General features: G+C 35.2%; 1 protein-coding gene across 6 annotated transcripts in view; it reads right to left on the bottom strand.

Annotated features, from left to right (window-relative positions):
* The window catches only part of CENPE (centromere protein E), an 82,286-nt gene that overhangs the window by 41,145 nt on the left and 16,137 nt on the right, over positions 1–25,004 (bottom strand). For 5 of the 6 annotated variants that reach the window (XM_070372069.1, XM_070372064.1, XM_070372065.1 and 2 more), the window contains exons 10-24: positions 24,386–24,473; positions 23,692–23,821; positions 22,627–22,746; positions 21,575–21,733; positions 18,047–18,191; positions 16,080–16,168; positions 14,414–14,581; positions 10,317–10,391; positions 9,978–10,097; positions 7,421–7,543; positions 7,169–7,334; positions 6,620–6,774; positions 5,814–6,128; positions 5,432–5,704; positions 5,122–5,280 (exon numbers count right to left, since the gene is read on the bottom strand). In XM_070372069.1, coding sequence (XP_070228170.1) covers positions 5,122–5,280; positions 5,432–5,704; positions 5,814–6,128; positions 6,620–6,774; positions 7,169–7,334; positions 7,421–7,543; positions 9,978–10,097; positions 10,317–10,391; positions 14,414–14,581; positions 16,080–16,168; positions 18,047–18,191; positions 21,575–21,733; positions 22,627–22,746; positions 23,692–23,821; positions 24,386–24,473 — 2,285 coding nt within the window. The remainder of the gene's footprint in view (positions 1–5,121; positions 5,281–5,431; positions 5,705–5,813; positions 6,129–6,619; positions 6,775–7,168; positions 7,335–7,420; positions 7,544–9,977; positions 10,098–10,316; positions 10,392–14,413; positions 14,582–16,079; positions 16,169–18,046; positions 18,192–21,574; positions 21,734–22,626; positions 22,747–23,691; positions 23,822–24,385; positions 24,474–25,004) is intronic. The other variant, XM_070372066.1, reaches the window with a different exon arrangement.

Here is a 25,004-nt window from a genome sequence, read left to right as displayed (position 1 = left end):
AGGTTTGTGACACTGTACAGGAGACAGGGATCAAGACCATCCCCATGGAAAAGGAATGCAAAAAAGCAAAATGGCTGTCTGGGGAGGCCTTACAAATAGCTGTGAAAAGAAGAGAAGCGAAAAGCTAAGGAGGTAAGGAAAGATATAAGCATCTGAATGCAGAGTTCCAAAGAACAGCAAAGAGAGATAAGAAAGCCTTCGTCAGCGATCAATGCAAATAAATAGAGGAAAACAACAGAATGGGAAAGACTAGAGATCTCTTGAAGAAAATTAGAGATACTAAGGGGACATTTCATGCAAAGATGGGCTCAATAAAGGACAGAAATGGTATGGACCTAACAGAAGCAGAAGATATTAGGAAGAGGTGGCAAGAATACACAGGAGACCTGTACAAAAAAGATCTTCACGACCCAGATAATCACGATGGTGTGATCACTCACCTAGAGCCAGACATCCTGGAATGTGAAGTCAAGTGGGCCTTAGAAAGCATCACTACAAACAAAGCTAGTAGAGGTGATGGAATTCCAGTTGAGCTATTTCAAATCCTGAAAAATGATGCTGTGAAAGTGCTGCACTCAATATGCCAGCAAATTTGGAAAACTCAGCAGTGGCCACAGGACTGGAAAAGGTCAGTTTTCATTCCAATCCCAAAGAAAGGCAATGCCAAAGAATGCTCAAACTACCGCACAATTGCACTCATCTCACACACTAGTAAAGTAATGCTCAAAATTCTCCAAGCCAGGCTTCAGCAATACATGAACCATGAACTTCCAGATGTTCAAGCTGGTTTTAGAAAAGGCAGAGGAACCAGAGATCAAATTGCCAACGTCCGCTGGATCATGGAAAAAGCAAGAGAGTTCCAGAAAAACATCTATTTCTGCCTTATTCACTATGCCAAAGCCTTTGACTGTGTGGATCACAATCAACTGTGGAAAATTCTGAAAGAGATGGGAATACCAGACCACCTGACCTGCCTCTTGAGAAACCTATATGCAGGTCAGGAAGCAACAGTTAGAACTGGACATGGAACAACAGACTGGTTCCAAATAGGAAAAGGAGTACGTCAAGGCTGTATATTGTCACCCTGCTTATTTAACTTATATGCAGAGTACATCATGAGAAACGCTGGGCTGGAAGAAGCACAATCTGGAATCAAGATTGCAGGGAGAAATATCAGTAATCTCAGATATGCAGATGACACCACCCTTATGGCAGAAAGTGAAGAGGAACTAAAGAGCCTCTTGATGAAAGTGAAAGAGGAGAGTGAAAAAGTTGGCTTAAAGCTCAACAATCAGAAAACGAAGATCATGGCATCTGGTCCCATCACTTCATGGCAAATAGATGGGGAAACAGTGGAAACAGTGTCAGACTTTATTTTTTGGGCTCCAAAATCATTGCAGATGGTGATTGCAGCCATGAAATTAAAAGACGCTTGCTCCTTGGAAGGAAAGTTATGACCAACCTAGATAGCATATTCAAAAGCAGAGACATAACTTTGCCAACAGAGGTCCATCTAGTCAAGGCTATGGTTTTTCCAGTAGTTATGAATGGATGTGAGAGTTGGACTGTGAAGAAAGCTGAGCGCTGAAGAATTGATGCTTTTGAACTATGGTGTTGGAGAAGACTCTTGAGAGTCCCTTGGACTGCAAGGAGATCCAACCAGTCCATTCTAAGAACAGTACTGGGTGTTCATTGGAAGGACTGATGCTAAAGCTGAAACTCCAATACTTTGGCCACCTCATGCGAAGAGCTGACTCACTGGTAATGACTCTGATGCTGGGAGGGATTGGGGGCAGAAGGAGAAGGGGATGACAGGGGATGAGATGGCTGGATGGCATCACCAACTTGACAGACATGAGTGAGTAAACTCCGGGGTTGGTGATGGACAGGGAGGCCTGGCATTATGCATCATGGGTCGCAAAGAGTCGGACATGTCTGAGCAACTGAACTGAACTGAAATGAAACAGCTATAGATATAACAATTATCTTTATGTATGATGGGTTAACCAGATTTTCTGAAAAAGTAAGCTACTTTGGGCTCTATCATTTTATTTCTTTCCTTAAAAGCTGGAAATCATTCCCTATTCCCAATAAGAATATTCCCAACTTTCATTTTCAGAGGTAGTGCATACTTACAATGGTAAATATGCACCATTGTAAGTATACATGTAGAGGGAAAAGTAATTTTGGTAGAAATATATCTCACATTATAATAGTATAATTCATCTTTTCTCAATATATAAATTTCAATTACTGCTTAAGAAAAGCACGTTATATAAATTCATTTATCCATAATAAGTCTTAACCAAATATAACTTAAAATGTGAAGTCCCTGGTAAAAGAAGACTAAGACTAACATCACAATTGTTGGCATGAAATTGGAGTTGACTCATTGGAAAAGACTCTGATGCTGGGAGGGATTGGGGGCAGAAGGAGAAGGGGATGACAGAGGATGAGATGGCTGGATGGCATCACTGACTCGATGGACGTGAGTCTGAGTGAACTCCAGGAGTTGGTGATGGATAGGGAGGCCTGGCGTGCTGTTATTCACGGGGTCGCAAAGAGTTGGACACAACTGAGCGACTGATCTGATCTGATATACCTTTATACTAGTCTAATAAATATTCAACTCCATACTGGTCACATATGTCTTTAAAGGTTTTTATAAAGATCTATAATTAATGTTAGAAAAAAATCTGAAAAATAAAGAGAAAAAATATCATCAATATCACCAACACAACCACTATTAGAATTCTAGAATATTTCATCCCAGTGTTTTCCGTTAACTTTTTAAAAACATAGCAATCATAATTAATTTACATATATAGGATTCATTGTAGCTTTTCTTTTTCATGTAGATCATATGCATTTTCCCATACTATTATGTAAACTTCAAATTAGTATTTTTAGTAGTTTCTTTGTTCTCTAGAGTGGATAAGGACAAACCATCCTTTGTTTAGTTACCCTCTTAAGTGCTGGCAATACTCATGAGCTTCTGACAATGTTGCACACCATGAAGCTAACTGTATGAGAACTTAAGCTGGGGAACATATAGCCTTTGGGAGCAGTTTGTCAGATACTATAATTCGCACTCCTGAATTTTTGCTGCTACTGCTAAGTCACTTCAGTCGTGTCCGACTCTGTGTGACCCCACAAACGTCAGCCCACCAGGCTCCCCCGTCCCTGGGATTCTCCAGGCAAGAACACTGGAGTGGGTTGCCATTTCCTTCTCCAGTGCAGGAAAGTGAAAAGTGAGAGTGAAATCGCTCAGTCGTGTCCGACTCTTAGCGACCCCATGGACTGCAGCCCACCAGGCTCCTCCGTACTGGAGGCAAGAGTACTGGAGTGGGCTGCCATTGCCTTCTCCATCTGAATCTTTACTCCTAAACAAAGAAATATCTACAAAGACAAAGAAGATGGAGACAAAGTATTCTGATAACCAAGGTACATTTCAAAACTGAACTCAGACTAGGAAATATTTCAGCTACTGTGGTTATGAGTAAAATTTAATTTCTGTAGAGACACACTAGAGAAACTGCATTTCCAAAGAGAGAGACATCAAGTAGGTTGAAAATGGGCACTCCAAGAGGATTTCTGACAGACCTACTAATAGACCTCTGTGGTGCCCAGAACAGAGGGGTCCCAGGAGATTCCTGGACCCTCTCTTTTATCTACATGGGTGATTCCAGCATGAATATGGTTATCACTGGACCAAGGTGATCTCAGCCTTCCCGCCCAGACTTCAAGACCTCTAATAAACAGAATGGTGCCGAAAATTCCATCAGACCCTTTGTCACCATGGAAGCTTCTAGCATGAACATAATACTACAGAAGCCAGGTGGTCCCAATGAGTATAACTTTCCTCACTTCTCATTTATTGTCTCCTCATGTGTGTGTATGTTAGTCATTCTGTCGTGTCTAACTCTTTGTGACGCCATGGACTCCTCTGTCTGTGGAATTCTCCAGGCAAGAATATTGGAGTGGGTTGCCATTTCCTTCTCCAGGCCTCCTTCTCATGGGGCACTATGATTGCATTAGTTTTAAAGCAGATATACATTGTTATATCTTATTCTAAATAAACTATTCAAAAAACCTTCCCCTTACGAAAGCAGAAGTTATAAACTTCAAATTAAGGTCAAGAACCTTTGGCCCACGGTTGATCCAAATTATAGACAAACTGAGAACATGAGATAATAGAAGAAGTGAAAGGCCTTAGGCATAGGAGAGAGAAGAGAAAGCTCCTTTTCCAACACCGGAATATTGTGTGTCAGGGCAGAAGGGGAAAAAAGAAGCTAACTTAAACTGTATAAAAATTTAAAACTTCTGTGCATCAGAGGACACAATCAATAGAGTGAAAAGACAACCTATGAAATGGGAGAAAATACTTGCAAATCATAAAACTGATAAAGGGTTAATATCCAAAAAATAGAATTCTTACAACAACAAAAACCAACTTAAAAATGGGCAAAAACTTGAACAGACATTTCTGCAAAGATAAACACATAGTTTACAAACAGTCTGTGATATTTTGTTATGGCAGCCCTAGCAGACTAATATGCCTCCCTTTAAAAAAATCACCATTAGCATCCCAATGCATATAATTAAATTTGTAACTGATTGAATAATCAGTTAGGTATTATTTTTTTTAAAGTGGTTTTTCTTCTAAAGTCTCAGGGCAAAATGAATCTTACTATCCAGAATGAATTAAGGTAAGATTTAAGCACCTAAGAGTAAAATTAAGGCCCAAACCCTAGAAATAGACACAAACATGATATACAGGTTGATTCTATAGCAAACTCAAAACAAACATAAAGTATACAAAATCCAACATAAAACAAATATTTTAGCCATAATAAGCATAGAATCTTTCTCACACTCTTAGAGTTCAGTGAGTTTTGAAGATGTGCAAATCATATCAGGTCTCAGAAAAAAGGTCAGCTCAAAATCGGAATTAGTATTTTTTGTCTTTTCCTTTTCAAACTGATGGTAAGCAGTTATATTTGAAGTTATTTCAAAGAAGAGTTATTACTACTGTGAATAATAACGATTGAGATTACCATTATGTACTTTAGTGTTTGAGGTCAAGGTTTTATGATATCTTTGACCAGAAACACTCCTTACCTTTTCCTGAAATTCATCCCTAGTTTCTTCTAAGTTTTCTTCTATATGCAAATTCTTGGAAGTTTCCTCAGAAATTTTCATTTTTAGCATGTTAATTGTTTCTTGGTGTTGTTTCAAAGACTCAAGCGCATTTCGTAGCTGTTCCTGGGTGTCTATATTCTTTGTCAGAGAAATAGAAAATAATTTTCATTAGAATATGAAACAATGAAAATAATTTTACAGTTACTGCTTGATCGTAAATAATAAATGATGGCTTCTGAAAGGTTTTTAAAGAGGCTCTAAGATTTCAAAAGTTCAGTCAAAACCTTACCATATTTATAGTATCCTGAATGTCACTTTTGAGTTGGTCCCTCTCAGTTTGTAGGCTCTCTTGGAGTTGTTTTTGATCATCTTTTTCTTGGGTTAAGGTTTTTACTTCTACTAATGTTTGTTGAAATTTCTCAGTAATCAGTGTTTTTTCTTTTTCTACCATTTGCAGCCTAGAATCCCTACTTTCTAATTGTTTCTTCAGCTCTTCCACTTCCTTTGATCTTTCTTGATTCTCAGTTGTTTTTTGTTGAAGTTCTTGGGTTTTGTGAGAGAGCTGTAAGATAAGAAAAAATAAATGTGAAAAGCAGATCATTCTGTGACATATATACGGAAGCAAAACCCCAGAACAAAGATCATTTCCCTAGAGGATGTCCTGCACTAACCTCTGCCTTCAAAGCCTCCAAATTTAACCCAAGTTCTTCAGCTTCTTTAGAGAGATTTCCTATTTCTTGATTCAATTTGGCATTTTCTTCAAGGACCATTTTATACTTTTGCTCAAATTCAATACGGTGATTTTTAACATCTTGGAATTCTTGATCAGTGCTTTCACAACTCAACTGGGGAGTTGGTAGATCATTTTTAGTGCTCCCAATTTCTTCAAGTAAACCTTGAATTCTACTTTCCTTATCAACTACTTCAGAAGACAATTTGTCTTTTTCTGATGTTACTATATAGAGCTCTTCAGATTTATCATGTATCTATAGAAAAGAAAGAAAACTTAACTATGAAAGCAAGATATGATATAGTTGACCAGTTTTGAGGAAAAAAGCTTTCTTTGCCTTACTCCCTCCCCACCAAAGACACTGAAATTAAACAAAGGTTTGATTGAGAAATGGCAATATTTTTCTTGTCATATCTCTTTAACACATACTATCCTGTTTACTTTCAAAGCTTTGCTTTCTAATCTCTGGTTCTAATAAGAATTGCACACAGAAGGACACTCAGTAGAAACACAATCAGGATGTGTCTTTAAATCCTTACCTATCATTTTAAAATGTTTTCTATCTTTCTGATGAGGCAGGCATTGCACGATTTTTCCTAGAATTTTACTTGTATTTCTATTGCTAACAAACTGAATCAAACATTCATAGTCTCTTGCCTGGCACTTTATAATAAATTACGGCAAAATATTTAAGGTACTTCGCAAAGGTTTTTACTTCATGAGTTGTTTTCTTAAAAATATGTTTACCTCTTTCCTTAGCATTTCTACTTCTGAAGGTAAAGATTTCAACTCTGACAGCAAATTAACTTCATTACGCAAAGTTTCATTTTCTTCGACTGCTTTATTCAATTCTTTCTGCAGATGGGTTATTTTTCTTTCCAATTCCATATTAGACAGAAAATCTAGAAAATTTTTAGTAAGTTTAAAACAGCTTGCAATTATTGGGTCAATCTAAATTATGCATGTAGTTAGATTATTTAATCAGATTGTATAAAATTTATTAAAGAAAGAGTCAGTATTGGTAAATAGTTAATCCAATAGTTAATCACCTTGTCCAAGATTGGGTTCAATTTATTTGAGAAATAATTTTTAAACTCTTCTGATTTAATGTCTGATAGAAATGATTTAACGTTTATAAATTCTGATACCAAATGACAGTAACATTTAACATTAAGCAATTAAAAACACCAGAGAATAATGGATTTTTAATCACTGGAATACAGCTGCAAAATCTTTTAGGTATTGTTCTATATAAAGACAGATTTGCAAAGAGGTAAGTCTGAAATGATAAAATACCTTTTGGAACTTTGCCATCTATAAGGGAGGTGAGTTTTGTTATTTCATTAAAAGAAGATTGTAATTCTTTCTCCAGATCAACTTGCATTTTCTTTTTCGCCTCCAACTGACTTTGATATAACTGAGTATCATTTTCCATCTGCTTGCAAGTACTTGCAAGTTCTTTCTATTGAGAGAAACACTGTAAATTCACAGAAATGTACTGTGAAATGAATTTCAACTGTTATTGTAAATATTATAAAAATCACTCACCATTTTCTCTTTCAGCTTTAGATTTTCACTTCTAAGAAAGGCTGATTCTCTCTTAGCATCAAGAGCTACAGTTTCGACATCAAGCAGAGTCTGTTTCATTTGTTTTAGGTCTTCAGTGTTTTCCTTTACACATGACAAAAAGGATTTAGTGAAATCTAATTTTGCTAGATTTGGAAAAGCCAATATATACATGTATGTTATTCCTAAGAAATGAAAAATGATTATAATATGCAAATTACCAAATGTATTTTTAGAATTAAGATAAAAATGAATAACATTTTTCATAATAAAAATATTTTAGGGAATTTTAAGGGGTTCAGTGGTTAGGATTCAATGCTTTCACTGCCAGGGCCTGGGTTTGACCCCTGGTCAGGGAATTAAGATCCTACAAACCATGTAATACAGCCAAAAGAGAAAAATTAAAAAAAAAATTCTAGCTATAATGTTTCAAATTATACATGCATCATGTAGAAGTACTATAGTAATTCTGCTATTGTTTAAAAAGGATAACATAATTGTTTCTCACCTAGCCTGTTAAAGTTTTCTATGTATTTTTATTTTTTGCTTTACTCGTTTTTTATGTTTTGTTTTGGTCTTGCTGCAGGTCAAATGGGATCTTAGTCCCCCTACCAGGGATTGAACCTGTGCCCCCTGAAGCATAAGTATGGAGTCTTAACCACTGGAATGCTAGGGAAGTCTTTGTTTGTTTTTTTTTTTAAGTTACTCTCTGCAAAACATGACAGGTGAGTAGTTAATAATTAAAATTAAGGATGTTTAATCACAAATTAAAAAAAAGATAAATAATTCAGTAGAAAAATAGAGAAAGGATATGAACAGGCAACTTACAGAAGAGAAAAAGGAAATGACTGATAAATATGAAAAAAAAATTTAGCTCATTTATAGAAAGAAGTGGCAGTTTAACATGACTTTAGCCATACATGAATTCAACCATATGTCCTTGGCAAAATATTAATGGGTGCATGCATGAATCAATGAACTGGATGAATAAAGAGAAAGAAATAAACAACAATTAAAAAAATGGGTAGAGTCATCCCTGGCAGTCCAGTGGTTGGGACTCCAAGCTTCCAATGCAGGGTGCCTGGATCTGATCCTTGGTTGGGGAACTGAGATCCCACATGCCATGTAGCACAGCCAAAAAAATTAAGAAAAAAAAGGTGGTGGGGGGCGGAATTCTCATTCTATCAATAGACACACCAGGATTATATGAAAGTGTCTTTCTCTCCAAGGCCTTATAACAATAAGAACACTTTCAAAAAGATCATTTGCCATTAACAAAAGGTAATAAAAGAGTACCAACAGAAGATAACAAAAAGTACTCTGAAAAACTCAAATGCAAACAAAAGAAGAACAATAGCAGCTAATAATCTAAAATTTTTGGCTAGAAATTGCTGCCTTTTAAAAAGAGAGTTAAAAACTAGAATTCAACTGATACTTTCTTGAAGTAATCAAGTGAATTGAAAGAAAATAGAAAAAAAAAGCTAATTCCACCATAACATTCAGTACTGTTTAATGGCATGATCTTATACTGACCAAAATAACCTACAGCTACAGTTTCTGAAAAATATTAAACTGTTAAAACAGTTACTTCATTATAATGAGAATGCATTAATATATATACTAGTGAAATAAAATTAATGTAATTTATGAAATCATGCCCAGTTACATGTTTTATAGTTCTAATTACTAACCAATGTCAAGTGCTTACCTGAAGATACTGATTATATATTTCTCCATGTATTTGTATAAAGCCATTGAAAAAAATTAAAAAAATTTTTAATTACTGATTTTTAATGGAAGTCAGAGACATTACTTTGCCAACAAAGGTCCGTCTATTCAAGGCTATGGTTTTTCCAGTGGTCATGTATGGATGTGAGAGTTGGACTATGAAGTAAGCTGAGTGCCGAAGAATTGATGCTTTTGAACTGTGGTGTTGGAGAAGACCCTTGAGAGTCCCTTGGACTGCAAGGAGATCCAACCAGTCCATTCTAAAGGAGATCAGCCCTGGGTGTTCTTTGGAAGGAATGATGCTAAAGCTGAAACTCCAGTACTTTGGCCACCGCATGCCAAGAGCTGACTCATTGGAAAAGTCTCTGATGCTGGGAGGGATTGGGGGCAGGAGGAGAAGGGGACAACAGAGGATGAGATGGCTGGATGGCATCACTGACTCGATGGACGTGAGTCTGAGTGAACTCCGGGAGTTGGTGATGGACAGGGAAGCCTGGCGTGCTGCGATTCATGGGGTCGCAAAGAGTCCGACATGACTGAGCGACTGTACTGAACTGAATGGAAGTTCATCACTAACTTATTTACGTTCGATTGAAGGATAGTATTGTTAACTCTAATTTTTATCCATAAAATGGAAATGATATTAATTGTGCCTCTCTCACAGGATTAAATAAAATACTGTACTTAAAACAACTAGAACAATGCCCAGCACATAGTAGTATACATATTTGCAATGATGATGATAGTATAACTACAAATACTAATGTCAAATGTCAAAATGATGATACAATAAAATAAATCTGACTTTTACCGATGAGTATGACGAGTCCATTTTCCTACTTTCTGACTTCTGAGATTCTATGTATTCCTGTAGCTTCTTAATCTGGTCTTCCTTTTCTCTAAGCAGCTCTACTTTTGAACTTAGTTCATTCTAAAACATTTAAAGGAGAATGAAACAATTTAAACGGGTTTCAATTTTAAGGAATTAAAAAGAACTTACATTTAATAGTTTAAATCAGTAGATAGCAAAATTCAAAGAGTTGAGATTTTAAAAATATAATTCCCTCTATTTTCTGAAATCATATTTAATTACATAGATGTTTTACAGTTTGGGCTCCTTATCAACAGAAATATCAACATAAATGCTCACCTCAAGATCTTGATTATATACTTCTGCATGCTTAACTAAATTCTTTAAGTTGGAAATTTCATGAATTAGTTGCATCTGTAAGAGCATGTGAACAGGCAACAGAGCAAACCAACAGTTAATAAAGCAAAAAAAAAAAAAAAAAAGATAGCATTCATTCACCGCTCTAGAATCACCCAACACAGCAAGAAGGACTGGGAAAGCAACTGTTTAAGCTACTGCAACAAAGCACCTCGTTATTTAAAAAGAAACAAATAAAACCCCCAAATCTCCAGCCAAACAAAAAATCCCCAAACCCTACAAAACAAACAAATAAGAAAAAAGAAAAAAAGCCTAAGCATGACCCCAAAATAGCTACGTCATCTGTTAATAAAGCTATAATAACGTCAAAAGCAAATTAGCATTCACCATTTGTAGAAGACATAGTGGTAATCAAACTCTTAAAAAAAACATACTTTTTAATAGATTTTTGTTTTGGGTTAGGTCAGAAACGTATTTATTTTATAAGGTTTTTCTCTCTTTTGATAAATTATCCACCTAGCTTTATACTGGCATACTTTTAATGAGTTGTGACTTGAAATTTAGTTTTGGATTACGACAGTTTTAAGTGGTACCTTTATAATATTTTACTGTTCACCAAAGCTACAGAGATATGTATGGGATTATGAAATATTACCTTGTTGGTTTATTCTACTGGAAATACTGGAAAGACGGTGTTACTGCTTTATATTGTTCAACTGTCTAAAAGTATAAAGATTACTTAAAGATATGAGAATTTCTTTTGAAGTTTCTTTTTTATTGAAATATCTGCAGCATTAAATATTTAAGTACCAGAAACTTTAGTGTTCAAAACAAGTAAACTATAACAAAGATAAGTGTATTACCTCTTAGAGTTCCTTAATCTTCATAATCAGATGAGTCATTAGTGAGTAAAAGCAACTTCTAGTCAAATATAAGGGGCTTACAAAAATAGCATCTCATTTAAATAAAATTTTCTGGATGAATAACTCAGTCCTATCTAGTTTCAGATTTCAGACTACTGCTAGTTTGACATTTTCCTATTTTAGGTCAGCATTATTCAGTAGAAATATAATATGAGCCAAATTTATAATTAAAAATTTTCTAGTAGCCACTATTAAAAGTAAAAAGAAATAGGTAGAATTAATTTTAATATAATTAGCCATGCCGTGCTCATGCTCAGTCGTGTCTGACTCTTTGCGACCCTTTGGACTGTGGCCTGCGAGGCTCCTCTGTCCATGGGATTTTCTAGGCAAGGATATTGGAGTGGGTTGCCATTTCCTCCTCCAGGGGATCTTCCCAACACAAGGATTGGACCCAGGTCTCCTGTGTCTCCTGCACTGCAGGCAGATGCTTTATCCACCAAGCCATCGGGGAAGCCCCTTAATATAATTTAATCTAATAAATATAACTATTTTACTTCATGTAATCAGTATTAAATTCATGTAACCTTTCATCTTTTTTTCATACTTAGGTCAGTAGAGACTGGCCCCATTTCGAGTGCTCAGCTGGCACATGTGATTAGTGGCAAGCCCATTGTTCAGCAAAGTTTTAATCTGTATTGTTACAATTTAAATTGGCTGGCTCTTTTACCTTTTCTTCTCTAACTTTTGAGCAAGGAAACCACATTTGACAGAAATGAAGAACTAAATAATTAACTTTAAGTTTTGAAAATATTTAGGAGGAAAAATTCCTTTACTTCTCATTTGAAATTGCTCTTCATTTTAAGTACTGGTTCAGATAAACAGAAAAAGATTAAGTAACTTTTGTAAAGAGATTAGTGTATTCTTCCAATGATGTATTGTTTAAAATGCAGAGAGTAGAGAATGCATATGATATGGTCAAAGTTAATCCACTGCTACATAAAAAATGTTGCATATTTCAGCTGTAATTTTTAGCAGGTGAAATGAAACATTTAATTAACATAAATATCTCTAAGTTGTGAAAACTATAAAATTAAATCAAGCTAAAATTGGTAGAGAAATGAAATTTCTCTTGTTCCCTGATCATGGTAATACTTGACCTTGTTTATTCCTTTCTCTAAAATTACTATTTAAATATCTTTACTACTGTATCTTTACTTGAAAATTACCCACAGCTTTAGTGATTTTTGACAAAACCCTTAGAAGCCCGGACAATGGTCACGTGTCCTAAGGCTGTAATTTGACTTTTACTCCTTTTTGGCTAAACTTTCCCCCAAAATGTAGGTTTTAGAAAATACTTCATTGCTTACAATGAACAGACTTTCATTTTTAGTTTAATATGGAATGGATATTGTAAAACTGTCTTTGAACAGATTAAGTTTGTATTACTTAAACTTTTAGGTTACTTCACAGAACCTAGAATTTCAAAGTGTCTCCAAGTGAAAATGAAGAGAATAGGATTATTTACCCCTTTCATAGTAAAAAGGAAAAAAAAATCAAGATGTGAGACTGTGTTATTTTTGTAATCTTTCTGTACGTGATTCAATTCGGTGAATTTGTTCACTTTTAGTGATTAATGGAATATATTTATTTAATGTAAGAAAAATTAGAGACATTATTGCTATACTTTGGGTATAAAATTGCCCAAAGTTAATTTTATACCATTTTATTTATAAGATACATATAAAAAATTAGGTAAGATTTTGGCATTAGAAGGGGACTTGAAAAGCTCCCAATTTAACTGCAAGAAGGAAGATACACAGAAAAGTAAGCCCTGAGAGATTTGATGACTTCCTCAAAGCCGTGCCCACAATTCATGCCAGGCTCAAATTGGTGGTGAGCTAATAAATAGCAAAACCAGAGCTTCATTCCAGCCAGTCTGCTCCAGAGACCATGTTCTTAAACACGATACCAGAACTTCCCTCTCAATAAAGCTCAGATTACACGTTGAACTCCACTCTTCTTTTCGTGATGTTTTACATTTTGTGAATTCACAAATTTTAAAACAAGTTCAATGGAACTCTGTGGAGAACTTACAGATTTTTGCCTCTCACACTATACCTATGAAATATAGAAGTAAATATACTACAGTTTGTAGGTAGAACTTGTGGCACAGAATTCTTTTTTCCTTAAGAAAGAAAAACAGGTAAGAAACTATGAAACTGAGAAAAAAGAACTGTGTCCCTCTGGGCTCTCCACACAGAAATCTGAGAAGCAGCTACAAACTAACTCATATATTTTACCTACACCAAAACACTGACTCATTTTTAAGGGGATTCATGGATCATGTTGGGCTTCTCTTGTGGCTCAGCTGGTAAAGAACCCACCTGCAATGCGGGAGACCTGAGTTCGATCCCAGGGTTAGGAAGATCTGCTGGAGAAGGGAAAGGTTACCCACTCCAGTATTCTGGCCTGGAGAACTGCACGGACTATACAGTCCATGGGGTTGCAAAGAGGCGGACACGACTGAGAGACTTGCACTTCACTAAAGGATCATGTCCCAGGTCTGATAGTAGCTGTGGATTCTTACTCTAGAAAACTGAATATGGACTTCAAAATTCCATAAAATAATTTCAAAATGTTTATGAACTCTAGGTTAAGGACTCTACACTAAGAAATCTCTTGAATCTTTTGGACAGTTTCCAAATCCCAAAGTCTGATGGCTTCTGCATTAGCTTAACATGTAGCCTAATACTACACACAGTTATTTAGGTATATACTTTCTAAAAAAACAAAATTCATTAATAGAAAGTATCTATATATAAAACATTCATCTGGATATTAAAATTCATGTTGGTCTCAGAAGGAAATGGCTATAGTCTAGGCAGCACTTCTCATATGCTCAACAAATTAAATACTTTAATATACAAATTATAAGGAAATAATTTCTTCAAGACAAATCCATCAATAGGCAGATTCACCAAACCTTCCTAAAGATGTTCTTAATTTCTTCTTGTGCATAAGCACAAGAGAAACAAATATGATTTAACTATTTTTAAAATAATATAAATAAATTATTTCTTAAATTCCCTAAATTGTGTATATATGTGGAAAACAGGTACATCTTCAATATCTCAAGTTTAGAAATAAATATTTTTAAGAGAACACTTCCTTTAAACTTGTGTTTTTAGTTTAGTTTCACATTTCCACACTCTTTACCTCTTGATCTTTCTCTGCTTTTCTTTCTAGAGCTTCAAATTCATCCAAATCATTCTTTTCTTTTAATTTCAATTCCATTTCTTCATTTTCTCTTCTTAAATGTTCATAGTCTAGTACGAGGTTATCATAGTTAGCACGAAGTGAATTCAATTCACTTTCTAAGTTTTCCTATTGTAAACAAAACCAAAATTTCAAGTTAGAAGTCTAATCATATATTCTTTGTTTTCTTAACTAAAATTTAGATTAATCAAATAATTAATTTAACTTTGAATCATTTGGTGGTTCAGGCCATTTTCTTCTTCAATATCTTTTTAACAGTCCAGCTTGATACAGAGTAAGATAAAGGGTCTGCAATTTTGGTAAACTAACTCAGAATAGAAGAAGACTATTTTGAAAAGGTTAGGATGAAAAAAAAAAAAGGATCATATAAACCAATGCTCTTCCTGTTCCTGACTGGAAAAGTCGAGTCAAAAGTAGGAGGTAGGGCTCATAAAATGGAATACAGGTCTTTAAACTCGTTAGTTATAAAGCTGATAATTTAACTGTCCATTTGTCTGACTACTATTTTATTTCTCAGGTATCTCTGAATTTAAGAAGTGAAACAGATTATTGATCTTTAAAACTCTAGTGGCTGCTAGGTTTTCCTATATTCAAAAGGGGTCTGTTTCTGCTTTCTACACTGTTTGAGAGTCAAACCATGAGTTAAAAACAAAACTAACATCAAGGATTTTCAAAAAACACTGAACTTCTAGGGTATGTTTTAGGGACATACAAACACTTTGTCTAAATACTTAATTAAAACTAGTTGCAATGATCAGCTAATGGTCATAATAATTCCCAAGAATTACTGCAATTTTCCTCCAAAGTGAAAATAAAATTTTCTTTAATACATTTGTAAAACTATACTTCTTTGAACATTAAGAGCCTAGAAATTAAATATATAATTTAACTTACTATAGTATTGTTTATACTATTTATTTCTTAAACTCTTGATAAGACAATAGACACTTACTTTTAATTTTAAGTATTATCTGGCAATCTTACCATTCCCTAACATGTATCATTCTTCTAATATACAGCTGAGAATTTTGACACTAAAAGTCAACCCTTTTTATCCCTAGGGGATTGTCACTAAGTCACTTGCATCTGACTCTTTGCGACACTATGGACCGTAGCCCACCAGAGTCCTCTGTCCCTGGGATTCTCCAGGCAAGAATACTGGAGTGGGTTGCCAGGGGATCTTCCCAACCCAGGGAATTGAACCTGCATCTCTTAAGTATTCTGCATTGGTAGGTGAGTTCTTTACCACTGGGCTTCCCTTGTGGCTCAGCTGGTAAAGAATCCGCCTGCAATGTGGGAGACCTGGGTTCGATCCCTGGGTTGGGAAGATTCCCTGGAGAAGGGAAAGACTATCCATTCCAGTATTCTGACCTGGAGAATTCCATGGGCTGTATAGTTTATGGGGTTGCAAAGAATTGGGATAGGACTGAGCAACTTTAACTTTCACCTTACCATTAGGACCACCCAGGAAGCCCTAAACGAAACTAAAACTGTTACTGAAATTAATTGAAAGCTAGAAATGTGTTACAACAACAATAAACACCAATAACAAATGAGTTTTAAAAAGAGTAAAAGCATAATGCTCTGTAAAATACACTTAAATTACCTGACTTAGTAGCTTTGTTGCTGGATTCCATTCTATCTCAGTCAATGTATCAAGAGTGTTACTGAAAATATCAGACTCTGAACAGAGAGCTATAATTATAGAGAAAAGAAATTTATCCATAAATATGTTATTAAGCTTCTTAAAACTCAAAGATTAAAAAAATTCTCATTAGAGGTAATAAACTCAAACTAATATGTACTTACTATATGAATGAGAAGAATACATTAAAAACAGATATGAACATTTGTATTATTGTGTGAATTAAGATCACTGGTTAGAATAAGTGATAAAATACACGGATCCTTAGTACAGTATAGGTAAAAAGGACAAATTCTAAATTTGAGATTTGATTATTTTAAGTGGATTTAAAAATGCCCCTAAGAGAAATAATAGCATATGAAGCAACTGACAAAGAATTAATCTCAAAAATATACAAGCAGCTCATGCAGCTCAATTCCAGAAAAATAAACGACCCAATAAAAAAATAGGCCAAAGACCTAAACAGACATTTCTCCAAAGAAGACATACAGATAGCTAACAAACACATGAGAAGATGCTCAACATCACTCATTATCAGAGAAACGCAAATCAAAGCCACAATGAGGTATCATTTCACGCCAGTCAGAATGACTGCTATCAAAAAGTCTACAAATAATAAATGCTGGAGAGGATGTGGAGAAAAGGGAACCCTCTTACACGTTGGTGGGAATGCAAACTAGTACAGCCACTATGGAGAACAGTGTGGAGATTCCTTAACAACTGGAAATAGAACTGCCATACGACCCAGCAATCCCACTGCTGGGCATACACACCGAGGAAACCAGAGTTGAAAGAGACATGTGTACCCTAGTGTTCATCGCAGCACTGTTTACAATAGCCAGGACATGGAAGCAACCTAGACGTCCATCAGTAGACGAATGGATAAGAAAGCTGTGGTATATACACACAATGGAATATTACACAGCCATTAAAAAGAATGAGGTGGATGAAACTAGAGCCTATTATACAGAGTGAAGTAAGTCAGAAAGAAAAACACCAATACAGTATACTAACGCATATATATGGAATTTAGAAAGATGGTAACGATGACCCTATATGTGAGACAGCAAGAGACACAGATGTAAAGAACAGACTTTTGGACTCTGTGGGAGATGGCGAGGGTGGAATGATTTGAGAGAACAGCATTGAAACAAGTATATTATCATATATGAAATAGATCGATAGTCCAGGTTCGATGAATGAGACAGGGTGCTCAGGGCTGGTGCACTGGGATGACCCTGAGGGATGGGATGGGGAGGGAGGTGGGAGGGGGTTCAGGATGGGGAACACATTTACACCCATGGCTGATTCATGTGAATGTACGGCAAAAACCACTACAATATTGTAAAGTAATTAGTCTCCAATTCAAATAAATTAATTAAAAAAAAATAAAGAAAAGTCAGCACAGCAAAAAATAAATAAATAAAATGCCCCTAAAAAATACTTATAACTAAGTTGGGGACAATTCTGAAACAGATTTCTGTTGTAAACACAGGAATTCTTTCAAGATTAGTAGTTTAAGGCTGACGTTATGTGGATACTAATTTAACTGGATAATTATTATAACAAAAATGTGTGCTTCAACTACAATGCATCATCATTCTTAAGAGATGTGGAAATAATAGAAAACTTCATGAACGTTCACTTTTTAAAAATCACTTAACTTTCTCATTATCTCCATTGTAATTACACTTAAAATATTAATACATACATTTTATTTAAATGTGTTTATCACATTACTGAGTTATAAATAAAGTCCTGCTTTAGGGAGGGGACATATGTACACTGATGGCTGATTATGTTGAGGTTTAACAGAAAACAACAAAATTCTGTAAAACAATTATCCTTCAATTAAAAAATAAAGTTAAAAAAAAGTCCCTCTTTATAGGGATGCTTTTATAAATGAAAGTAATTGGAAAAGTACTCACATTCATCAATTTCTCCTAAACTTACAGTAGCCTTATGTGTTCTTGTTGTTACATTCACTGCCATATTAAATTCATTTACGTAGTTTGAGTCCTTCATTTTGTTAATTTTCCCCACGCACCAAGTGACTCTTCGTTTTTTTTTAGCCTAAAAAGAAAGAAATCAAAATTACCTCACATAGATTGGGGCTCATATACTGTAAAACAAAGGAACTAGTTTCCATTTTAAAAAACCATTGCCTTGGTGGAATTTTTACTAAGTTGAGTTTAGTATCTTAATAGTTTAAGGATATCCTGAGATAAGAAAATATACTCAAGCTTTTCAGATCAGTGTTTAACCCCTGAAAACTTTGATGAAACCATCATTTACACTATATGTTTTATTTGAAGGTTTACTTATAAGCTTTTCTGGAACATAACTGAAAGGAATTGGTTGACATACAACTCTTCAAGTACTCTGGTGTTACAAGGAAGGGACAGCTGCTGCTGCTACCCCATGGCTATCAACAGCACTTTGATAGTTGCTGTAGTTAACAACCCAGTTCCGTTCCCTCAGTTATCTGGTCATCTGTCACCTTCCCTAGCACCTTCCTCTTGGCTTTACAAATGCTCAAGCCTATTTATTTGCTTTTGATTTTTTAAAGAAACACACTTGCCTCCTCACTTCTCTCTAGCTACCATTTTCTTTTAGTTTATACACTATCTTCTTCCTCATCATTTATCTACTTCTTCTTTGTCTCTTCAGGATCATTTCTGTCTATTGCACTGCATCTCAAGATTAACTGCTGTTCCCAGAATACACTGCTCGCTTTCATGCCTCTACACACACTACCTTTAGGTTTGAGACAGCCAGCCCTTTCCACAGCCTGCTCTGCAAAACCCAGCTGTACATAAATATTTTACTCCAATGACCTTCAGCTCAACACCATGCGCTATACTATTTCAAACTCTGAGCACTATGAACGTGTGTCTCCAACCATCTTCTGATATCTCAGCAGAAAAGTTAAACCTATTTCACAAAGACAATATAAGCCTAAACTTACAAAAGCATTCCTTCTTCTGTCCTTGTTGAACAGATGTTTCTCCTTCTAAGGCCAGACTCTTCAACTATATTCAAGATCCCATCCCTTTGGGTATCTCTACCCACAGGAAGGTGGCTTTTATTACCAACGCATAACTCAAACTGCTTTTGCAAATAAGCTTTTCATTTCTAAATCGGAAGCATCTTTGTCTTCAGCATCTGTAAGCAGATGTAAGCAGAACATGACACTGCTTACCACATTCACCTGATTTCCTTTCAATTCTAGAGCTCAACATGGGCTCCTTTAGGGATTCTTTTATTCTGCTTTTGACTAAAAATTGTTGTTTCTGGGGGTTCTGTGTTTGACCCTCTGTTCTTTCCATTCTCAACATGCTCCAAGGGCAAGCTCATCCATTCCCAGGACTTTAAATTGGATCAGCTGTAGTTAATACCCAAACTAACATCTCCATCTCAGACCTTTCACATTTCCAACTGCCTGATCTCTTAAAATGGAGATGTCCTGAATCAAACATTGAGTAGCTCCACTACTCTTCATTCAGTGAATACACACACTACCAACTGCCCAGAAAGCCTACTAATGCTTGCAAGTCATTCAGGATGCCTCCTTCTCTCTTTCCTTGCCCCTGCATTCCAACAACCACAAAGTCCAGTTGAGTCTGCCTCCCAAATGGCTCTCCAGTTTATCCAATTTCTTCCATCTTCAGAACCACAATCCTTGTAGAGGCCAAATCAATCTGATGCACATAGCAATCACCCCTTTCCAAAACGCAATTGCGATTACGTTCTATACAAGGCTTTTCCTTGTCTTTAGCAAAATGCAAAGTTCAAATCCCTTAATGTGGTTTACAATGCCCATGCCACCAGAAAGTCTAATATATTGTTGTCCCACAACTTCAAGCTTTTGCATATGTGTTTTTCTGAAATACTATTCCCTATACCTTCCACTGGGCTATTTTCTACTCATTACCCAGTCAAGAAACAGATCTTGAGTGTCTCTATACTTAGTGTGGTGATCTGTACATGATACCTATTAATAATACATATATTTTAAAAACATATTTATTTCTGATTATGTAGGGTCTTTGTTGGTGCGCAAGCTTTCCTTTAATTGCAGTGAGTGGGCCTCTCACTGCAGTGACTTCTGTTGTTGTGGAGCATGGACTCGAAGTGGGCTTCAGTAGTTGTAGCTCCTGGGCTCTAGAGCACAAGCTCAATAGCTGTGGAGCACAGGCTTTGTTGCTCCGCATTTGGGGTCTTCCCAGAATAGGGATCAAAACTGTCTCCTATGTTGGCAGGTGGATTCTTTACTAATGGAGCCACCAGGAAAGCCCAGTAATAATCTTAGCAGTATACATTTAATGAGGATTTCTGAGTGTAAAGTATAGTGTTATGCACATACTGTATGTTACTTCACTTAATTCTCACAACAATCCTATGAAGTAGGGATCAACCTATTATATCACAGATAAGGAAACTGTGGCAAAGTATATTTGAGAAATTGTCTAAGGTGAGGTGTTAGGAATTGACAGAACTGGGATTCATACCCAGGGAGTTGAAATCCAAAGGCTATCTTCTTAAATAAAAAAAATCTGTCAGATAAATAAAACCCTATTAAAAACAAAAAACATACAAACCGGAAGTTAGAATTTTGATTACTATGCTGATCTATAGTCTAGATCAATTTCTTGATATTAACATTCTTGTTTCTTTAAACAGAAAATATTCCAATATACTTCAGACACCCATGGTTTCCAATCAGCTAATGAATTATATAAGAATTTCTTAAGAAACCTATTGCAAACAGATTCCTTTGCTATACTGTAGACTGAAAACCACAAAAGACTTCAAATAGCCAAAACAGTCTTGAGAAAGAAGGGCAAAGCTGGAGGCATCATGCTTCCTGATTTCAAACTACAGTGCTATAGCAATCAAAACAATATGTATGATAGTGCCACAAAAACAGACGCATAAAAACAATGGACTGGAAGCCCAGAAATAAACCCTCACATGTATGATCAATTAATTTACAACAAAGGAACCAGGAAGATAAAATAGGGAAAGGACAGTCTGCTCAGTAAGTGATGCTGGGAAAACTGGACAGCCATATGTAAAAGAATGAAACTGGACCACTATCTTACTTACACGTAAGTAAGAAACATTTACACTGGACCGCTATACTTACATGCATATAATATATGATTTTCTCATATATAAAAATCAATTGAAACTGATTAAAGACTTGAATGTTAACACCTGAAACCATAAAACTCCTAGAAGAAAACTTAAGTAGTAAGCTTGAATCCTTGAATTAGTACTTCTACATCAGGGGATCGGTAATTTTAACGAACTTCAAATATACAACAGGTTCTTGGTTTCTTGAATATAATGTAGCGAAAGATGATAAACGAATAATTATGGAATAAATATATAGGAATGTCCAGTTCTATTCTCTGTATACCAAGTTTAAGCTGTCATCTTTTAAATTTTACCTTTAATTCTTGCTGCGATGAGAGGGAAGAAGATGTCACTAGCATCCGTGTTAGGTTTTGGATTTTCTCAATCTGGACTTTTTGAAGTAGATCTTTTTCTTCCAAGAGCTGGGCCAGTTGGTCTTTTTCCATTGCCTGGGCTCGAGTCTCTAAAGAAACCTATAGAATGTAATAATGGATTATGTTAATAATAAATGTAGCTATATTTTAAAACCTTGAAAGTAGCTTAAAAGAACAGAATAGAAATTTGTATGTGAACTAAGAGAATTTTAACTATATTGAAATAAAACATACTCTATGTGCAGAACTCTAATACACAGTTACCATAATCAGTAATTTCTCAAACTAAAAATAAAGTAAAATAACCATTTCTTCTCATGTCATTATTCTAAATGCTGTGTGTAAAATTATTACAATGCAGCTAAGGCAATTCTATTAACTGCTTAAAATATATAAATAGAAGGCAGAGAGATGATAAAAGCAGAGACTTGAATACCTACAGCAAAGAAGAGATGTTTTCATAAGATTACCATTTGTTATTTTAGATCACTCCTAAAAATATCACCAGAATGCAAGATTTACACAAAATCGAGGGCCATAATAGTCAAAACAAACAAATTACAATTATAAGTGATTATCCTATTTTATTGAATTCCTATTCTGGGTTTGGAAAGAAAAGTTCAAGATAATGTGAAACTCTGGAAAGTAGTTTTAGGTAACTATACATGGCCTCTCTCTTTTTTAACCTAATTTCCTATGTATTTGTGATAATTTTTTACAAAAACTGTCAACTTGGCCCATTTGAAAACATCAAATTTTGCCCTTTGAAAATGAAAAACAAAACCTAAAATAATTTCAGGAAACCAAGTCTTTTAGTTTATAGTATATTAAACTAAATTTTGTATGAGTTGATTTCTTCTTAGTTGAAAATTGTTTTAAACTTTCAGTTTACAAGCTCAGTTATTGATGGCTTCAGAATCTCTGGGCATTTAGGCAGATCTCAATTCTAAATCTGTCTCTTCTCTTTACTGAAATACATGGTTCATACATACCTCCTCTAACTGCTTTTTAAGATCCATTATTTCTTTCCTATATCTTTTCAGGAGAGCTTCATCACTTGATACCTCGTTAACATAAGGTGTATTCTTCATATATTTGGCAGTGCTGGCAAACTGGGAAAAAATGCAGAAGTGTTATGCACTCAACATACACACAAATTAATAATACTTGGTTTTCTTGTAATTAAGATTTGTAAAAAAAAAAAAAAAAAAAAAAAATCAGTACTCTTCCCTTCCCAGGTAGTTTAATACTTCTGATACAGAGAGCATTCTATGTCTCCATAACAAGGCCAGTAGTGCTCCCATCAAAAGCCCTTCTCCTTCCTTTGAACTCTATCCTACTTAACTAGCCACTTAAGCATTAATCCAAGGCAATCACGTTGGAAGAAAGGTCTTGGTCTTCCCTATAAGACTATCAGTTCTGTGAAGCCCATGACTCTATTTTCTATCTTTTTTCTCTGACAGTACCTAGATCTAGAACTTAGTAGCTATTTAAACCAATGTTTCTTAGAGTGTATCAGAAGTAACTTTAAGTGGGTACATGAAGTTGTCCATTATATATGACACTGAATCCTTCATTGAGACAGCTATTCTACTGACAATTCAGTTCTCCCACCCTAACCCTCCTCCTTTTTTTCTTTAAACATAAAATGCAGGACCTAGGCTCAGTGCAAAGACAGGCAACAATTGGCTAGCAGGAGTTTTGGAAGTTTTTTTGTTGTTGTTATAAACACATATAAATGTTTTTTGAGTCACCTTCTATTTGTTCTAAGTGCTATTAGTTCTTCATTTATGGAACTGATATAAAGTTTCCTTTCATAAGTGAGTTTGTAAAAATAAAAAATCAAGTCAATTTCAGTAAAATAGTGTTGAATGTGGCAGAAATTGTGGAGGTGGGATAATGGATTTTGGATTTTGTGATTTTGGAAAAACATATCAATCTTATTTTATCAGGTATGTTATGTCAATTAAAAGACCTATACCTATTTTTAGTAGGTAATTTTTCCTTCTTAAAGATGATATCCGCTCATATTAATTTGAGATAAAAATCAAACTCACCTGGAGAGTACTAAGTGTTTCATCAAAAGACACTGGAGTAATTGTGCAGATGATACGTGTTTTTGCATTTCCTCCCAAGGAATTCTGGAGAATTCGTGTTAATTTGCTATCTCGATAATTTATGAAACCACTTAAAGAGAAATGAATTTGGGAAGAAAAAGAGAAAGCTTTTATATAACAAAATTGGTTGGTTTTTAATGGAGAACCTTAAAATAGCTATAGTTATAAAATTAGTTCTTTACAGGTTATATGGGGTAGATTGAAACTGTTAACTAAAAAAATATTTAAAATACAGAAAGTAAATTTAATAGAACACAATCATATGTATAAGAAGCCACAAATGCTCACAGTCATGAGAGCTCTTGAATATATGAAAGAAATAGGTACATATATTTTGAGTGTCACTAAGGGATTCCCACATGGCACAGTGGTAAAGAATCTGCCTTTTCCAATGCAGAAGACTCAAGAGACGTGGGTCAATCCCTGGGTCAGGAAGATTCCTTGGAGTAGGAAATGGCAAACCACTCGTGTTCTTGCCTGAAAAATGCCATGGACAGGGGAGCCTGGTGGGTTACAGGATATGGGGTTGCAAAGAGTAGGACATGACTGAGCAACCACACACAAAACTATTAAAATTTTCAACCTAATTTAAACATAAGTATTAACAGACAAATGTACAGTGGGGTACACTTACCCAACTTGTCCATCGCTAAGTTTCTTGATCACTTGTCCCAAAATAAATAAACTTCGATTTATATTACAGCCTTCCTTGAGTCGCAAACCTGTATTTATTACACAAATATAAATACTAATATTGAGCTTTGTATTGGATGATGAACTTATTTATCAGCAAATTATGAGAGAAAGTAGAAATTAAAGGGACAGATGTTGAAGTCTCTATTTTGGACTAAATCTGAGTCTACCTTTAATATCACCAATGGAGGTGCTCTCTCCCTACCCTCCCACCTATTAGATGAATCAGAAAGGTTATCATCTGAGAGAAACAGCACAACAGAAAAGATGAAAAAAAAAAAAGAACAAGAGGGAGGAAAAGTCCGTTTCCTAAAAGATTCCCTCTAATTACTCCTTTTGAATCTAGTTTTTTTAAAACTTCAAATACAGACAACTACAGACTTAAAACCAAATTTGTTCCTATATGGACTCACAACCCCAAAATCTTTAATTTTAAAACTAAATATGCACACGTGACTCTAACATTAAAAAAAGAACAAGTACTCTGAAAAAGCTCTATTCCAGTTTTATGCCCCTACCAGGACAGATTTCCTATCCCCTCTTACCAGGAAACCATGTTT

The sequence above is a fragment of the Bos mutus genome, chromosome 6, assembly GCF_027580195.1.
Source record: "Bos mutus isolate GX-2022 chromosome 6, NWIPB_WYAK_1.1, whole genome shotgun sequence".
NCBI lineage: Eukaryota > Metazoa > Chordata > Mammalia > Artiodactyla > Bovidae > Bos > Bos mutus.
This window is presented reverse-complemented; position numbering and strand designations above follow the sequence as displayed.